This window comes from Solea solea, chromosome 17, assembly GCF_958295425.1.
Source record: "Solea solea chromosome 17, fSolSol10.1, whole genome shotgun sequence".
NCBI lineage: Eukaryota > Metazoa > Chordata > Actinopteri > Pleuronectiformes > Soleidae > Solea > Solea solea.
Window position 1 is genome coordinate 13145366 of NC_081150.1, and position 20469 is coordinate 13165834.

At 44.5% G+C, this 20469-nt stretch overlaps 1 protein-coding gene across 1 annotated transcript in view; it reads right to left on the reverse strand.

Moving 5' to 3' along the window:
* Positions 1-937: 937 nt before the first annotated feature.
* foxo3b (forkhead box O3b) overlaps positions 938-20469 on the reverse strand; it is a 39015-nt gene continuing 19483 nt past the window's right edge. The window contains exons 3-4 of the mRNA XM_058613443.1: positions 2431-3896; positions 938-1681 (exon numbers count right to left, since the gene is read on the reverse strand). Coding sequence (XP_058469426.1) covers positions 2460-3896 — 1437 coding nt within the window. The 3' untranslated portion in view covers positions 938-1681; positions 2431-2459. The remainder of the gene's footprint in view (positions 1682-2430; positions 3897-20469) is intronic.

Here is a 20469-nt window from a genome sequence, read left to right on the forward strand (position 1 = left end):
ACTTGATGTTACTTAAATGGGAAGCCTCCCTTTTCCCCCCTGAGTGATTCTATACTGTATATATGCATATCAAGCCCCACAAGCTCATTTCAAGAAAACAGCAGAGCTTAACACAGATCCCTGGTATTATTCTTTTTTTTCTATCTAGGTGTGTGTGTGTCATATGTGTGTGTGTGTGTGTGAATGTGCATGCTGTGATTTGGCTGCCAGCATATCCTACTGTTTGTTTCAAGTAATTTGGCAATATACAGAGATAGCTTATTGTTTTACTCGAGAAACAGATGGCTTCTAGAGGAATGAGCCTAAAACCCTGCTCTCCCCGCCGTCTACATGTTCGACCTCGCCGTGCTACAGGTGGCCGCAGCTTTGCTTCTGCAGGTCATGGGAAAAAAACAAAACAAAAAAAAACAACAAAACAAAACAGGTAAACAAAAAAAAAACAAAAAAAATACAAAAAATCTAAAACTCACGGCTTGCTCTGAGGACAGGATTCAACACTGTTTACATAGCACCTGTTATGGTGTGGAAATGTTCACAAACCTAGGACACAGGTATTCATTTTGGCTACATCATATGCTGTGATAAGTGACCTCGACGGAGCTCATCAGAGGCTAAGAAAAACAGAAAACAGTAAACCCCCCCCCCCTCCTCCCCTTCTTGAACTTTCCACCGCCCTGCACTGCACTGTACAAATATCCATGACAGAGATTTTCTTCCTAAAGTCTTATTTCATTCTTTTTTTTTTTTACAGTTAGATATACACAGAAAAAGAAAACATATCTTGTAGTATCAGACTAACTGTAATATAACCCCCCTCGGTATGCTGCAGTTACGTTAAATTCAAGCAATTTATAAGAGTGAAACTGGTCGTGCATGACGGTATATTGAGATATTTTCACTTCTAAACTTCTTGCGAACAGTGGGGGGGGGGGGGGGGGGGGGGAAGTGTGTACGTTTGTGTCTGCGTGTACTGGACGTGTGGCTGCTCAGCGACTAAACTCCTCATCCATTGTTTTGATTTTGATTTTGACAGACCAGTCTTCTTGTTGTTTTTTTGTACAGACATGTATGACGCAGAAGCAATTAATGATTAAACAGAAAATCCAAAAATCAAACACTGAACATTTAAAATCTCTAAGGGAGAACAGAGGGACTTTTGTTTTTTCATTCATCATTAGACTTCGCAGAAGACCACTGGATCAGATTTACACCACATCACTTCTTGATGTTTTTCACTTTACACTTCTGTCTCTCTCTCTTTTCTTTTTTAAATCTTCAAAGGGAACAACTGCACCGTGCACTCCTCCCATCTTTGCTTTAGTCCTTGTATTTCACCTGAAACGTCCTTTTGATAAGCAGAGTCTATTGACAGGTGTCAAAGGAACATTGCATAACTCTGAGATTTGTTGTGATTGTTTGACGTAGCTTTCTTTTTTTCTTCTTCTTCTTCTTCTTATTTTTACTGTTGTTGTTTCACAGGAGGCTTTGAGGGATTATGTGCAGCATCTCTACAAGTCTGTCAGATTGTTCATAGTTCACCAGTGTGGGAGCAAAAGGTAAAGCTCTCGAGAGGAAGTCTTCTTCTGTAAACATAGGGTTTGTATTTCGTATTGTGCTGATGGCAGGTTTGGCAAAAAGGATGTTGTCTGGCTGATCTTCTCTTGCACCACACAGTTCAGACCTGGGGAGAGAAGGAGATTGGACAATTATGTCTCAGTAGTTAAATGTTTCTCTGGATTATCTGACTAATCTGACCAAACCACTGTACGGACAGTTAAGAGAGGTCATTTAATCTGCTTAAAGCTACCATCAGTTCCACGACAGTACTTCAATGCTGGATAGCACACCATGTTGTCAATTGCTTTTATAGCTGGATGACTTATACCAACTGGTGTAAAGCTATTGGATACGCTATGTGTGTGAAGGGTATAAAGTCTGCATTATACTGCCACATAATGTAATAAATTCTTCACATTGTCTAAAAATAAGAGCCTGTAGGAGGAAGTATCTTGTGTATTATCACTTTAAATATAAACTATTTGATTTTTATAGCCTAAAATTCATTTCTTTTTTGTACTTAAGGTAAGGGGTCTGTTTTGACGAGGCTGCCATCTTCAGCAGACGTGTTTCTACAGCAGCTCAAACGGACAATCGCATATTTTAAAGCAGGAGATTACGGAGCAAACACTAGTGAATGACTTTGCCCACATGAACATGATGCATATACCAAAAGAGAAGGAAAAAAGAAGCAGCCGTTGGTTACACCTTCAGTCTCATTTGATGTCACAAATTGAATTCATCTTTAACGTACTTGGAAATCAAGGTAATTGGAGGAAAGAGCATCCATGATTCCAACAGTACACCTTAATATGCCCTTCTTTTCTCAAATGCCACATGAATTGCATTATGTACACACTCAAGCACTCATACCTGCTCTGCTCCATCCTGGCCTGACCCTCTCAGCCAGGTACCCAGCTCTGCTTGGTGCTAGTGAAGTTGCCAACTCCGTTCATGTTGGCCAAAGAGTCAAAGTTAAAGTCCAGGCCGTCTGCGTCCATCAGCTCGTTCCTGATGATGGAGTCCATGTCACACTCCAGGCTGCTGTTGAACATGTCCAAATCCAGATCTGTGGGGAATCGGTCCTGACAGATCCCTCCACTGCTGCTAACGGTTCCATTCAGGAAGAGGGAAGTGTCGATCTGCATAGAGGATGACCCATTACCTCCCAAGGGTGAGAGCAAGAGCTGCTGCTTAACATTAGCCAGAATGTTAGCCTCATTAGCTAGGTTCAGACCTCCATTTAAAGATCTCAGGGAGCTTTGGTTGTGGTTGTTACCCTGCAGCATCTCACCTTGGCTGCCCTGAAGACCCCCGGTGGTCCCAAAAGTCATCACAGGATCGTTGCGGAGTATGAGACCACGACGGGAATTCTGGGAAATGACAGCTGCGGCGCTGGCCTGTGACATGAGTGGGTCTGATTGAGTCATCATGACATCGCTGTGGCTGTGACTGTCAGAGTTGAGCAGATCCTGTAGTGTCTGGCCGCCAAAGCGAGACATGCTGATGCTGGAGAAGGAGGTCTGCTTGTTCTCCTGGATGGTCTGCATGGGGGACGGACGCAGAGAACCCGCCGTGTGGGGTCCAAAAATGGAGTTACTGAAGCCGTTAACTCCACCATTAGGAGAAGGGTTGGTGGAGGAAGAGGAGTTGGAGGAAGGTGAGCCAAGCCCGTTGGGTTTGGAGCCAAAACTGAACCCTGAGGAATCATTTTGAGAGGACTGGCTGGAAGTGGTTGGCACCAAGTTGATATTATCAAGCAGCTCATCCATTAGCTCATCTGTGAGTCCATCATTCAGGTTCATTGTGCCTGCCAGATCTGCCAGGCGGGGCAGTTCAGTAGGAACAGCTTTCCCATTGGTTGTGGTGTTGCCAGGAGAGAGCGTTTTGCCAGGGCTGGAGTAGAACATAGGCGAGAGGGGGGGCTCATCATCGGGCACCTCATCTAACTCAGGGTTGGCCAGAATTGGTGAGAGGCGTCCGCTTAGAGTGCTGGCATTGGAGTTAGTGCGGGAGCGGAAGTCTGTCCAGGCATCAAGCTCCTCACTGCTGCGTGACGTTGGGCTTCCTGGCCACTTGGAGAGACCTGAAGGACTGTCCCCACTGCCTTCACCAGCTGCAGCAGCTGCAGCTTGCAGGGCCGCCTTCTTCTTGGCAGCGCGGCCACGGGCAGACTTGGTGTACTTGTTGCTGTTGTCCATGGACACTGCACGGCGGCGAGGAGCCTTCCCACCCTTCCCTCCCTCGGGGTTGATCATCCACCAGGAACTCTTCCCTGTCCCCTCATTCTGGACTCGAATGAAACGGCTGTGGAGGGAGAGGTTGTGTCGGATGGAGTTCTGTAACACAAGAGAGAGAGAGAGAGAGAGAGGTGGTGAGCAATGTGTTCAAAATCCTCTTGAGGTAGTCACTCACATAATTCCTGTCATCGATATTGATCTGTTGTGTTGCAGCTTTCCTGTTGCCAATGAAACATTCAATGAATACGCCTCATCACATCCTACTACACTGATCCATAAACCACCCACTACCAATTATTCTGCAGCATCTTCAGCAACTGGTCTATGTGTGTAGACAGACAAACAAAGCAAACAAGCCTATTGTTTCACTCGTTCCTGCACTTAATATAGACAGGAGCACAGTAATGTGCAGCAGCACCGAATGCTGACGTCTGCATTGTTCCCACCGCAGCTTTTGTCTTGCAAGAATAAAAGAGAAAGGAGCAGTAGTGGTCTATAATCATGCCTCTCCTTGATCTTGAATGAGGCCGTGTTTTGCGTGAGTAGCACATTTTGTTTTCGAATCACGTGTGTGTTTGTGCTTTGCCTGTGTCTGTGTGTGTGTGTGTGGCTCTTTGCTGTGTGGGGGGGAATCAGTCCTTACAGAGCAGTTTGAGTCAATGAGTTTAAGTCATAAAACATGTGTATGTAATGCTCAAGCATGTCTTGAATAAATCTGGCTTAATAGACCTTTTTTTACAGCAGATATTTGTCGACTTGAACAGTTGCTTTTACCAGTGACTTTAATTAGGGTTCCACTCAAGGTTTAAGAGAACCAGGGTTGTGCTATTGTTCAAGTGTAAGGGTAGGTCACACAAATACTTGACACTCTAACCTGTTAGAAGAAGTGTTTTTGTGGATGTGTTCCAAATAAAGTGATTGAAAGATAATTACATTGTACGGTCATTATAGCATCACAGCAAAACAACAAATCTTCTGCACAGTACTGTCAACCACAAAAAAAACAACACACACACAAGCCTCTCAGGCTGTACCTCTGGCGCTTTATATTATACACAATATAAAGCATTCGCACATACTTGCACTTCAGCGATACCAGTACAGTAACCAGTAACTGATTAGAGCAAGTTAAATGAGGGCATGTATGATGTGAGCCCTGGCTTTGCGGTTATTTAAGTCTCCACATTCCACCTTCACATGATGATTTGTCTAAATTACAGCCATGCACACGTTCCATCTGGTCACTCCCAGAAACACACACTTGCAGCCATCTGGTTACTTAAGATGACATTATTTCACGGTTCTTATATGACAGGATAATGGAGGCATACTAATGACACTGAGAGAAATATATACATGTGCTGTTACACCATGGTATGCAATGGCTGATTATCTGTTGATGACCTTTTGACTGGAACCTTTTTGGGGTTTTTGTGACACTTGATTCTCGTTCTTCCAGCTGAAGACCTTTTTGAATTCATTATTTCACCCCAAATCTCCTTCTCTTTCCATCCCGCCTTCTTCTTTCGCACACATCGCTCTTATGAGTCCGGAGGGACTCTGGGGATATGCTATATCCTCTCATGTAAACAACCTAACCGCCATCCACAGCATGCCAAGCACTTTCCCTTCTCTGTTTTACTGCTATATATATTTTTACTCCCTAAAAGAGAAGGGATCTCAGGGTTCAAACCAGAGAGGGCCAACATTTTCTCATTTTTGTGGCAATCGCTATATTGTTTTCCATGAAGCAGTGCCGTCTTTCCTGGACAACAGTTTAGAGACAATTTGGTCTGGACGACTGTTATTCTGGTCAAAGGAGAAAAAAGAGTGGGTTTGAATTGCATTTTCAAGAGTGCTACACTGGTAGACGAAAACAAGTATAATTCCTGGGGTCAAACTGAACCTCTGACCTTATACAAGTGTGTGCTTTTTCCATAGTTGTATGGTAATGCAGTTTTCAAGATCTTTTGCAGCTGTAAAAGGTGTTTTTTTTGTGTTATGCTGAGTTGCACGTCATCATGAAAAGTGGTTGTATGTGAATGCGTGTGTGTATGTATGTGTGTTTGCATCCAAGTGTGTGGGTGTGTATTCTATGACATGAGGTAAGATTAGAAGAGATACCAGGGAGACCAGTGTTTATCCTCTGCCAGCATCTCTTGAGGCATGATGTAATGCTGCTTTATTACAGGCCAGTTCTCTCTCTCTCTCTCACACACACACACACACACACACACACACTTGCTAAATGTTTCCAGCTGCCAGGATGTAAATAATGGCAGAGGACAGACTTTGTGAAGGAAAAAGGAGAACATCAGGTGGGATGAATGAGGGCAAAATGAATGGAATGTGCATTTCCTTCTCTGGCTGCTGTAAACATTCACCTGCCAGAACCTGACACTTCATCAGTCCTTCTCCCTCACTTCGTTCTACTCTCTCTTTATCCAAGCATCCCTCTGCTCCCTCCGTCAACACAGCCACTTGTTTAATTTTTCTGCCGCTTGTATCCTTCACACATCAGGCAAGCTCATTCCAACGTGATCAAACAGCAATAAAAGAGGAAAGGAAGTATGAAACTAAAACACGGACAGTGAGAAAAAAATAAACAACAACTCAGTTTTACTTTCAATGTGGCACCACAAACATAATCTACTTCATATCAGGATGGAGCAGGAGTGGTGTTTGCCTCGTGTGCGTCTCTCGTGGCATTTCTCTGTGTGAGTGGGAAACTGTATGCTTACTGTAGCTCCTCTGGGGTATTCCCAGAGCCCATTAATAAAAACAGCTCATAGAGACGGCCGTTCTGATTCATAACTCCTACTATGCAACCACACGAGCTAAATAAAACACATATATACAGTACTGGCGGTTGAGATCGAGAGCTTTCCGAAAGATAATCATGCAGTTCACACAGTTGCTCTTGACCTTATATTTCCCAGTGCCATAAATGAACACACATAAACGCTGTTCTACCACCGAACATTAGTTTATTATATAATATATATTCACTACATTCACATCAACGGTTTTATCAACATGTTACTGTGTTACCTTTAAAAGTGAGCAAATTATCAAATTAATTCATGCAATGCTGATTGAGCCTCAGCTCAGTATAGTGATGCTAAGTATCTTGTCACCCGGCAACACATCTCAAGATAGATGGAGGCCACAAGCTTAATGGAGTATGGCTGAACACACCAAAGAAAAAGCCATCGAGTCAATTCTTCTGCTGTCTTTCAGTAATTTGATGGAATAAGTGCTTCTTGTATACACACAATGCTCCCTCTGTCAGGTCTGATAGTATTGCTTGACAGAGCCCATTTTCCGATAAAGTATCCGGCATACAAATAATGTTGCAGTGTTTCTGTTCGAGAAGAACTATGATGACACTATCAACAAAAACAACCAAAAGTAACACTGCGGCTTTAAATGATAATGTCCCACTGCATCGTGTTGCTTTACACTGCTGAGAAATCTCACCAGTTATCTTATGAAATATAAAATAATAATTCTTTTTGCTTTCTATGACTGTTTTTGGACGACTTTACAAACACCGCTGCTGCTGCTGCTGGTCTACAAAACCAGACAATCATCAATTGTTCGTGAGACCAGTTATCCAGGTTCACCAGGGGTTACATTGCTGAAGCCAACTCACTCAAAGTAGCCTGACAGAGCTGAACTTGCTTTGTGAGACTGGCCCCAGCTGTGTGTGTGTGCGTGTGTGTGTGTGTGTGTGCGCATGTGTGTGTGCACCAGCTGCAGCCAGAGCTCAGGAACACAGAGGCCTTTTTGTCCATCAGCAACATGTGGGAACAATTAATCACTGTCAGCAACCACGCTAGGAATCCCTCACTCTCCTTTGTCTCATTATTCTGATTGTTGGAGGTGCGTAGGTGGGAACTCGTATGTTTGCCTTCATGTTAATCTAAATCGTAGTGGGCGTGGGTACAGAATTTAAAGACGTCGCTTTTTGGAAACGCTTCCCGTCGACCAACAGGGTCGTTTAGAAGCAGGTTCCTTGGATTGGAGCATTGGACTCTAAGAACGCGCTCTAATTGGATGTGGCTGTGCTAGTTTCGCCGGTGGTGATTGGTGGATGGGAAGTGATCTGCGTAGCTAGGCAGTGCAGAGAAGGGAGGGGCTACTCTACACTGTATTGCAAGTGTGTTTCATCAGCCAGCTACAGCACATATCTGAACTCAAAAGGCCCAGTTGCACTTCATCAGGCGCTTTGAGTTTGTGTGAAAGAAACATTTTACCAGTCAGTCCACAACTGACACAACCCCACACAAAATAAACACTCACACACTTCAACACAAAACTCAGCAAACAGCGCCTCGTGTTCTGTGCTACAGAGAAGTGCTGGGTCACAGGGTTACAGTGTCATGGACTATGGAGATAGCGGCGGGTCAAAGGTCATACTGCTCTGAGGTCGACTCTCTCACCTCACACACGCCCTGGTCCCTCCCCTTTAACCCTGTTTCACTGCTATGATTGGAGGAACTCTGTGACCTGAGCCTCGCACCTCTGGTGTGCTTAAACACCCACTGACACCACACTTGTGTGTCTCTGACTCTCTGTGTGTGTGTGTGTGTGTGTGTGTGTGTGTGTGTGCGCTCACCAAACACAACCACACTTAATCAGCTATTATGTAAACCAGCACTAAAATGAGTTTTATGTCAACAGTGACCACTGCTGGGTCAAGCAGACGACTTGCACAACGTTAGTTACCAATGAAGCCAAGGCGACGCTGACACTGAGCTGTGGTTAGAATAATGCAGTCAGTCAGTGAGTGAGTGAGTGAGTGAGTCACTGAAGTGTTCTTTTATTCGTGAATGCAAACAGAATTAACTTTGTGTTAACAGGTGACAGGCCGCGTCCCAGAAAATGAATGAATGACAACCGTAAAATGTTCTGGGGGCAAACATAACCGCCCGACAGAGAGTTAAAAAAAAGAGCTCACTGCTCTTTACATGTGAGACAAATAACTTTTACAGCACACACTGAACACTTTTGCCCACAAATGTAAAAGTGTGTGTGATATTTTACATAATATCTGTGTGATATTCCACACTATTATTGGAAATATGACTGATTCCGTCTGTTTCAATTACACATTTAAGATGTATATGGAAATCTCAAATCCTACACTGACCCAGTAAACAATAAAGCTTCACTTTGGGTACTTTATAAACACATAACAATGTGTAACTATTCTATTAACAGCAAAGCACCACACTACAAACTCCCACCTCTGGACCTTCTATGATGTAATTATGTACAGATTAAATATTTGGGTTTTGTATCAATTTCTCCTTCGAGGAATGTGATTAAAAACAAAACTGTGGCAATGGGTGGTGCGTATGTATGTAGCTATGTAACGCACACACACACACAACACACGCTCAGGGAGCTGGATTGGTGCATTTCGAGAAGGTTGAGCCATTTTAAGAGTTGCGAGGTGTGAGGTAGAGGCTCAGACAACAAGCAGGTCCTAGACACGTACGCGGCAGTTTATAAATAAACAACCGCCTGGCTGGTCTATGCTAACACTGCAGAGAGAGGATGGTTATTTATACTGTGACCCTACACACACACACACACAGACACACACACACATGCACACTTGGTCTTGGTTCCAGCAGCCCAGAGCTCTGGACTGCAGATAGAACATTCCATTCTCCCCAATCATATGTGCGTTTCCTGGCCAGTGGCAGGGTGTCTCTCCCAGATTGTGTGTTTAACTTGTATTTATGTGTGTGTGTGTTTTGTGTGTGTGTGTGTGTGTGTGTGCGTGTGTGTGTGTGTGTGTGCGTGTGTGTGTGTGTGTGTGTGTTGGACAGGGATCTGGAGCTTGGCAAAAATAATGCTGTTACACCTCATTCTGATTATATTTCTGCTTTTGCTCCCCCTCTGCTTCTCGTTTTGTGAATAGATTTTTTAGTTTTTCACGGGAGCGCCGTCACGCAACGCGGACGCACAAAAATGTCAAATCCACACATGACGCAGTATATTTTAATTTACTTATGATTCCTTATTGAGACCAGTACATTCACAATGCACGGCGTGAAGAGCAATATCAAAGACCCCTAGACTGTTGTTATTGTTAGCAGACTGACACACACACTGCTCTCCAAAGAAAGCATGTGACCTTTCTAGATCATGACAAAGCCTGCTCCTGTCATCACAGAGACCTGGCTGCAGCGTTGTCAAACTCTCGCTCTCTGTTTCCATCTGTCTTCCCCTCCTTTTTCTTTGCCTGGATCCAGCATATCCAGTGTTGTGTAAGACCACATGCTGAAACAACTCCTTATTTACTCGTTCATCTCCTCCAATCGCTCGGCCTGAGGTGGGGGAGTTGGCCCGACCCATCCCACCTCGAGGAACCAATCAGGGCTCGTCGGGTGCAAATGCATGGAAAGGCACGTTATGTCGCTGGAAAGACTTCAGTGCGTCAGTGTGTTTTGACGAGCACTTGACTGTCACCTCAGTTCCTATAGAGCATGTGGCTCACGGTCCTGGAGGGAAGTCAAGTAAACACATACTCACACTGGATGGAGGGTCTGGGAATTGAAAAGCAAGAAACAGCTGGTGGTTGTCTTTGATTTGGATCCAGAAAAAACAACTACATAAATAATTCCCCCCCCCCCCCCTCCATGCAACCAAAAAAAGATGTTTATTATGAGTTTTTTAGGTTCATAAAACATTGAGTGTACATTTACGAACATGCTGTCCGTTCCAGTTCCACAGTGTGGGACATTTATGCTTTGCTTTGGGATGACACAGGACATCCCTGCTGGGTTTTATCAACCCCAGTTCCAGGACATAGAGTCCTTAAGCTGCAGAGGAGCGACTCCTGCCAAGAACAAACACACACACACACGCAGGAGTACACTGACAACTGTTGCACCTCAGCCAAGACAAAGATCACTGATTCAGACACATGCTGATAAAGATTATACAGCATGGGTCAACTATTCTGCCGTAATATAAATACTTTAATCTCGAACAAGATGTTGATGTTTTTTTCTATTCGCTGTAACCAATAAAAACACACGCAGCTCATTTCTAAAATATGCAACAAGCTCTCTGCCACAGTACACAAACACAGCCAGAGGGAAGACTTCACGCTATTCAGTATATTTGGTGATAAAGTGCTGGCAGTTGTAAAAGTCTCACATTTGCTGTTTAAATGAAGGTTGTCTTGATTTGCCTATGGACTCACGTGAACTGTTTCAACATCTGAGTCTGCCAGTGACGATTATGGTATTTATCCCAGTATATGAGCGCGCTGATGACAGACACACTCTACTGTATCACATACGGTGAGAATGAGAGGAGGAGTTTGAAGTACACAGAGGTGTACGAGGGTAAAAAAAAAAAAAAACCTCCACTAAATTACAACAATGGTATGCATCACAGAGCCTTTGTATGTGCACAGGTGAGTAACGAGACCTTCAAACCGCCGTGTGAGGATGAGAGATAAAGTAAGATAAAGAAATCAAACGGATGACAGAGAGATGGCGAGAGAGAGAGAGAGAGAGAGAGAGAGAGAGAGAGAGAGAGAGAGAGAGAGAGAGAGAGAGAACAAAAACAACTCCCTTTGTATTATTACTCAGGGCTCTTGAGTGTGACAAGATTTCTTCTTTGGTTACACCAACATTGCGTGAGTGTCTATGCCTTGGACTTTCATCTTCCCCAAATGTCTGCCTGAGAAGCCTGTGTTCTCTATGAGTTCATTACAATTTTATTAGTATAGTGCAAAATCAGGGCCACACGGTTGGTGTAGAGGCTAGCACTCTTGCTTGGAGTTTGCATGCTCTCCCCGTGTGTGTGTGTGTGTGTGTGGGCAACAAATTGGACAATCTAAATTGACCGTAGATGGACTGAATCTTTCCAGGGTGTACAGATTACTGTATGTCAGCTGGGATTGGCACCAGCACCCCCTCCCCCACGCAACGTCATGTAAAGGATAAAGCAGCAGAAGATGTACGGATGGATGGACAGTGCAAAATCACCACATATGTCACTCAAGGCAGAAATCTTACATTAACATTTCACACAATGAGCAAACCCTAGGCGTCAGTGGAGATAAAAAACTACCGTTTTAACTGGAAGAAATCTCTGATAGAGCCAGACTCAAAGATGTGCAGCTGCCTGCCTCGCCCGGTTGGGGTGAAAGGGGGAAAAAAAGGGGGGGCAGAAGAGAGGTGGGGAACGAGTGGTCTGGGCTCAGCACGCTCGACCGTACCCCTAAGAGCACAGTATACTCACTACAGTAGACCACACTACACACTACAAGGGCCAGGGCAACCCGTCCACAAAGTTAGTCTGGATTGTGAAAAAGAGCGAGAGAAGAACGTGTTGTTTTTACGAGCGTATCTCGGGTCAGGGGTTCACCTCTGATACAGTCTTGTGTTTCCACTGAGGACCAGATTGTGCTCTGCACAGAACAAGTCTGCAGCTACTGGGTGAACTGAGGACAATGAGTAAGTTATGAAAGCTATGAAATATGTAATACATTTTTTTTTTTTTCTGCAGAATGTAGACACTGGACTAAATTACAGAGCGTGAGCCGCAACAGAAAGATATATCCCAAGTCTCTCCTCACAGAAGAACTTTCTTTCTTTCCCATTAACCCAAATTAGCCCATGTGTTTTAAAAAGCACCAACATCAAATGTAAGAAACGACACAAACACAAAGTGAAATTTCAAATATTGCAATGTGCTGACATATGGGCCTGCAAAGTGCACGCATGATGAAACTGTATCTCTGTTTGATTTGTTAATGTAAAGGATAACTCAAACAACGCTGGCTGCCAACAGACAGCTGCCATTTCGTAGTCTTTGTGACTCGTCAGGAGAATCTGATGCTGTAAGTCTTACGTTATCCCTTTTTTCTTTTTTCTTTTTGCTCGAGACAAACAATGTCTAAGTGTGTGTATTTGTTGTCGCTCGTAAGACACTACATTTGACTATTTAAAAAGGATTAGGGTCACGTTTGGCCTAAATATAACTTCAATGAGTTATGTCACACGAACATGTACGCATGTTCTGCAGCAAACTGCACAAAGAGTACAACTTTAACATGGGACTTTTAAAGTGTGCATTGTCCTCCCATCATTTCCCCGCCAGGTGTTTGCTGCACTCAGAACAAAGCTGCACACACAACACAACACAGCCTCCCTAATGCCTCTGGGACATATTGAGGTCACACCTACAGGACACGGATTAGGTTAGAGAAGGGTCGACTCGCTTTCTATCTGTTGACGTATGTGGTTTAATAACCTCTCAAACCCTCAATTACCTCCACTGAAGGTGAGCTATGATCTCATTGAGACAGATTATGGCGATAATAGCATTGCACGTAATCATAATGGCTGACTAAACAGTAGACTACAAATTCGAGTTGAGCTTGATTGTTTGGAACCAACAACATGTTGCTTCTTGTTTGTTTGTGTGTGTGTGTGTGTGTTTGAGTTTTGGTGAAGCAGTGGTGTTCACATCTGGTCTGGATTAGTGTCGGGGCCTCACTGGTGTTCATGGGGCTCTTCACTCTAATGGTGCTAAAAACAGATACAGTACACACACACACACACACACACACACACACACACACACACACACACAGCCCAGAGGCCATTGATTTTTAACATATGTTGTACCGTGACACACACTCTGGCTTTTATTTTCTTAATTCAATAAACTCTGCGACGTCACTTAAAGGCCCAGTGCGTAACATTTAAGAGGGCTTATGGGCAGCAATTGAATATAAAACCATAGGTATATTGTATGGGTGTGTTAAAGCCTTTTATATGTACTTTAGACAAGTGTCCACTGTCCACTGTAAACATTCATCTTGGTTTACAGATGGACAGACGGACAGGCACTTCCTGCGGGTGTAAAATGAGTAGTTTAGGTGTGCTGTGTTTGTTTTTACCTCCAAACTAAATAGTTAAATAAATAATAACCTTTGTTTAGAGCCTGTTCCATCGCAGTTTGTGTGTCTAGGATTTCATTTCAAATAAACCATACTTTCCCTTAAAGCTGCAAACTCAAATCTAAGGTGCCAGGTTATCTGACAAGGCCGCAGCTGTTTTGACATTTTATTTTCCGGACTGATTTGACCTCAGCCTATCTCCGTTTCTCTCAGGTTGGTCAGCTTAACTTGTACGTGCAGAGACTCTGAGAACTTTTCTGTTTGTTTGTGCGCGTTCTTGTGTTTGTTACCTCTTTAGGACATTTCCTGGCAGAAACACTGACCATTGTCAGGGCCAGTAGTCCTCATGAGACCAAAAAGTAGTCCTAATGAGGTAGAACTTCACTTTTTGAGGAATTTAGGGCTAAGCTTTGAGTTGTGGTTGGGTTATGGTTACTGTTATTAACTGGTTATGGTTAAGGTTAGGGATAATGCTTTTGTGTAGGCTGGCCAAATGAATCAAACACAGTGTATAGTCCTTAAAAGGAAAGCTGCACAAACCTCTGTGTGTGTGTGTGTGTGTGTTCCTCACTCTTTGCTGATGTCAGCACTTCCAGGCCTCTGGGTTCTCTTCCTCCTACACACCAGCTGAGCAGCAGGAGAGAGAAATGGTGGTGGTGGAGGCTTTTGAGCTCACCCACACCGACACAGTGTGTCTGTGACCCGAGTGTTTGTGTGTGTGTGTGTGTTTTAGCACACGGGGCGAGATCTTAACCTTTGCAAGGCAAACACCTTATGGCTGAGACCGACGCGCACACACACACACACACACATACTGTTAAAACACACACTCGCTGCACAAACACACACCTTGGGAGATTTTTCTCCCAGCAACAGTGAGCCTCTTTCTCTCGACCCTGCCCCTTTTGAGGAGTCACATGACTTCCTGCTGTGAGACGAAAGGAAAGAGAGCAGCAGTTCTGCCTGCGCTCTTTAATCTCACTCTGGGTTTGACCATTTTCTTCGCATCATGCATTTCAAACTCAGTCCGAGGGCAGTTGCAAGTTGACGAAAGTTTTGTCAGTGGTGACTACTACACTACATGCTGGCCACAGCATGGTTCGTGGAGATAGAGCTCCCAGACATCAGGTCTTTCTAACAGCAGTGGGACATAAATCATGAAATACAACAGCTGGAACTCGTCCACTCTGCCCTCACTTGATCTCCCCTTGTCACCCTCACTTTTCTCCCTAAACACCCGTCCCTCGTCCACTCTTGGTATTACATCATGTGATTTTACTCTGGACACACTGGCAACACTTTTACTTCATGGCCACATAACCGGGTCTACATGTGCTTGAGTCCAACGTAATCAAGTCTGATTACACATGAGCACGACATGCATGGGAGCTTTTGTGTGTGTGTGTGTGTGTGTGTGTGTGTGTGTGTGTGTGTACATGCACGAACAAGCGCTGAGCTTTTGTTGATACAGGCCTTCTTGTGTGTGTGTGTGTGTGTTAAGCTTATTAATCGTTGACAAAGGGGATGAGGATGATAATGACATCGTCATGGTGCCAAATTTGATTCTGCTGAGTCAACTCAAACCTGCACGTCCACCTCGCTTCATTTTAGCCAGCGCACTATAGATGTCATCATGTTTCGCTGCTTTTCTCTTCCTTAAAAAACAAAACCCTTGTTTTTTTTTCTCCCCCCCTCTGTGCATGCGTGTGGTTGTTTGAGACAGCGCATGAACTCAGAACAGAGACTTTAAAAACCCACAGATGTAGGAGGGCGCGCTGAGCAGCATGATAGCGATTGCCCAGTATGTTTGTTTTTGTGCTTCTCTGTGTAGCTTTTCTACTTCACTTCCTCTGTTACATCTCGCCGTGAAAGAAGAGAAAGGTGCAGTTTTTGCTGTTTGCATAAGAACTACGCAGTGTGGAGTGACAGAAAGTCTGGGGGAGAGAGAGTATACACCGTAGGCCAAAGTGACCCACGACTCCTTTTCTCCATAATGGTCTGTTTTTAAGCTTTTAATTGTAGAAAAATGTAACTCATGAAACATGTGATGAAGAAACTCATTATCTATCATTATGCACTAGAAAGTCATGATTATTTTTCATTTCCTGGCGTAACTCCACACACACCTCCTGTCTGTCTGTCTGCGCTGCTTGAAGCGAACTTCAGTGCCATGGCGACTCCTCTGGAATTTCATTAGCGGAGTTCAGGCAGACTGTACATAGTTAACAAGTCTTGGTATTTACATTGGTGCGAGTGCAGTGTGAGCTAAAATGCCCTCCTCATGCTATATGGGGTTATTTGGGGGTAGGAATATGGGCACCGGGGCCCCAGTTAACCCCGAGCAGAGTGGGTTCAATGGGGACACGAGAGGCCCTCCTCTCCTTCTCGCCCACTTTTGTCTTTGTCCTGGTTCTCTCAGGCGCTCACAGCTTAGTGCTCGGCGTCATACATGACAATACACGCAGACACACAAACACACTTACTAATGTTCAGGTCAGGCTGGTATTTCCTTACACCCACTAGCATGTTGTACACACACACACACACACAGTCAAGTGAACGCTGGCCCCTAATGATTCACAGTGTCACGTCACCTCACCCTCCCTCCAGTCAAACTCTTTTTCCCACATGCAGCACTCTGTATTTATGTTACCCTGCTATTAATAGACCACTGGCAACCACACAGCTACCCTTTCTGTCTTCTATATGTGTGTGTGTGTGTATACAGTGTGAATTTGGGCCTGTACGGCCACCACAGGGACAGTTTTTCCTTACTCAGCCACTGACATTTTTATGCTTCTATTTTAAAGGGTTCCTTATTTTGAAATGGAAGTGCGAGGCATGTGAGTTTGCATGACAGGAAACAGTGGTCACACAGGCGCACAGGTAATCGGCTCATCTACACTGGTGTTGACAGCATTATCCAGCTTGTGACACGGTGACATCAGTGCACTTCCCCTGACCTCACCTGGAGAGAGAGAAAAAAGGAACTGCGGTCGAGCACGTCTGCATGTAAATTTAAAGCTGCAGTGTGTAACTTTGTTGTCGTTGATGTTGTTATCAATCTGCCTCTGTTTGGTCGTTGTGAAAGGAAACGTCGTTTCATTATTTGGATGATGTATCCTTCGTCTGAGGGCAGGCTCTGTCACGCAATATTATCAGACATGACTGAGGGAGCATTTGTTTGTATACACCGGCAGCACAAAGTAGTAATTCATTTCTCAAACTTTTTGTGGGCACTTCTCTGTGCTTTCAGTCGTACTTCAACCTGTTTGCCACTGACTCCCTTTACTAGCTCATTGTTGCTGCTGCGTCCATCTGTCGTGATGTAAAACTAATCATTCCCTATTTACACTGCAAACACAGGAAATGATTTTTACACTGAGCTACGCGGAGCTCATTGGCTTCATCAGCATCGTGTGAACCTTTTTTGACAGTGTAAAGAACATGCATTTCCACAGCTTTGAAAGTTTCTTTTTGACCTTTTTGATGGAGGGCTCAGAGTGATGGATGGAGATGTACAAGGGAGTTGGAAGGACAGAAGGGCGTAGTTGTTGCCTTATCTCTTTAATCTACAGTACATGAATGAGTCTCTATCCTCTGATTTAAACCCTCCTCCCATTCCTCATTTGTCTCCTCTCTCATTACTTGTCAGTCCCTCACAGCTCCCCTTTTGTGTTTATTATTTTCTCCTGTTTTGTCAATTTCCCTCTCGCTCCGACACTCTCTCATTCACCATTTCTGTATTTTTGCTGTCATCTCCCACTCCTTTCTCTCCTGCTCTGAAAGGTCCTTTCTAAGTCAACTGACTGCACAAGAAAGCTGTATGGTGGCACCGTTGGCTGCAGGCCAGAACTCTGCTCTCTGGCTCTTTCTCCCTCGCTGTGTTGGTGAGCAGCATTTGCAATCGCTCGACCTGCCCTCCCCCAACTCTCATCTTACCACATCTTTACTTTGTTTTTCTCCACAGACGGCAGTACAGGCACAATGTGTGAGATCTTGAATGCTCACATGGTCGCTTTCACACACATGTGTACATTGTGAGGTGAGAGTAGAGCTCTAAGGCTCGGCGCTTTTGAAAGAGGTGTGTCTGTAACTCTTTGGAGCTTGTGTGCGATCGGAGAGGCAAGACGGAGAAGAAGAAAGGACGAGTGGAGGGAGAAAGAGGAAGAAAGAAGGAGAGCGGGGGCAGTCTTTTCAAAACAAGTTGGCCTATTTTTAATAGTAGGCTTCCACATGCAAATACAAACACGTCACACTCCCTCTGCTGAAAACATCATGAGTGACAGCACTTTGACACGAGCAAACACTCACATGCGCGAGGTATTGAAAACGCTTGCTCATGGGTGCAAGTCACGTACGTAACGGCATCACATAGATTCAGACACTGAATCCACAAAGAGGAATGACGACAAGAGCCATGACTGATGGTAAGTCAAAGACGTATGCGTAAGTGCATCGAAGAACTTGCAGCCCGCGCAAGAAAAATGAGGGCAGGTGCCCAAAGTGCGATGTCAAAGCAAAACACAACTTGTGACTTTTGCCACACTGAACTAATGTGCCGACCATGCCCAAGTCACGATGGCTGGACACGTTCGCGCAGCAGACGCAGGCTTCAGCACTTGACTGAAATAACCAGCTGAGGAGGGAAGTTGTGTGATCACGAGATGGAGGAGGAAAAAAGAGCTGAGCTGGCAACAGCTGTCCTTCATGTTGTGACTGTATAATTCTTAGATAACTGTCTCTGTGATGTGATGTGCATCATGTCCGTGTGTCTCAGTGTCTGTGACACCATGAAATGAAGTAGCTGTTGTGTCTGATGTGTCATTTCCAGTCAAATTCCGCCTTATAGTCTCTCTTTGTGGTGCACAATGATCGTATTTGAACTTTAGAGATGCTTGCGGGTGGATTTTATTGTTTTTTTCACTGGGACAGACTTGTTGGGACTCCCTGCTTTCAGTCAAGCTAACTCAGTTTGAAATTCAATTCTGACTTGAACCTTAAAAACCCACTTAAGTTACAGCTATACAGCCTCAGAGAGCATCAGACCATCTGAAGTAATTACCACATGGACCAGCCGAGGGCAAAATGAGCACACCTTGAATAGCATAGTATTTGTTAAATTTGATGTTTGAATCTAATGCTACTTCAGAAAAAATAAAACTAGTATACATAATGTATACATGACATGTCATCAACATGTCTTAGTATGCTAATGTGTCAAACTACATCACGGGACCCGCCAGTACTACTTGATGGTGCCAGGGCAGACGGTTCCTTCCACCATCTGCATCACCAGACTCAAGAGTAAGCTGGTCCACAATGTGCGTGTGTGTTTGTGTGTGTGTGTGCGTGTGCACCTTTTGTTGTTTTTCATTCAGTTTACCCAGAGTGCCCTGGAGTAAAAAGCCTGCCGTATGTCTGGTGTGCTATTCCACAAAAAGTGGGTCAGTGGCTGGCTGAGTAAGAGAGTAAAGCCAGGCTGAAGTCACCCACCGTGTGAATGTGTGAGTGCGTGTGTGTGTGTTCGCATTGGTTGTGGGTGGGTGGATAGAACTTGCATCCGCCTTAAGTTCAAAGCTAGGGCAGAGTCAGAAGAGGACGGACACAAGAGCGATAAGATTTTTTTAAACAAAAAAAAAAAAGGAAATGGCAAGTTGAGGTGTCAGAAAATGTATTTCACCTGAGTGCTACATCTACAATACATCATGTGCTACTGTACGAAATGATGGCTTCATAATAAAAGCAGAAGAAAACACAAACTGCTGCAGGGGGCTTCTAATGTGAGGCATGCAGACAGACAAGGGTGCAGAGGGAGTAGTAAAGTGAAGTGTACAAGACTTTATTTTGTCTGCTTTTCACAGTCTGCATGTCTGGGTTATACCTCTATGGGCAACGCCTAAGGAGTGCCACTTATGGGTGGGGGGGTGTTCTTGAGAGTGTGTGTTTCTGTGTGTCGGGCAGCACTTAGGGTAGAGTCAGCACTGTGGAAGAATTTAGGTTAATGTGAATTATTCAATGGTGCAGCCTTGTACTGCCATGCTGAGCAGGCGGGCTGCGTATCCACTTTAAAAGCAAGGATATCTGAGGCGTGATTTGGGTTCACTGTGCCCACAAAGTCATAACCCGGCGGATTAGATAACCAAACCATCCTCTAAGTCATTTGTGGCTCGGTCCTCTATGATGACGTCCTGTGATCAGCGTCCGTGTGGCTCTTCACAGAGCAGTTGGAAAGCCAAACACATGCAAGGTTTGAAATAGAAGAGCTTAAGCCAGCCTACCAATCTGTCTCCCTTATTATCTCTTCCATTCCAATGTCTTTTCATGATACTCTACATTTCACTCCCTCCGTGTTTAAACAGAGATAAAATGAAAACCCTGCTCTGCTCTGTTTGCCTGCAGTTGTCTGTTTGAATAGTGTGCGACAGACGAAGACACTGTACTAGAGCACAACAGGGCACTACAAGTGAAATCATTACCTTCCCCCACCAACACTTTTGAGCCCGCTTCCTTCTCCTCCCCCTCGCCTCCTCAACTTCCCTTCCTCTTTCAACCTCCCTGCTTTATTCCCTCTTTCCTCTCTTGCCTCAAGTGTATCTGGGTTTGAAATTTGGAACAAGGCCAATTAACACAACAGCCGGTTCACCAAACCTAGGTGGTGGAGGAGGGGAGCAGAGTGGAGGCTCACATCGCTACACACTGACCTACATACACTTCCACCCAGCTGATTGA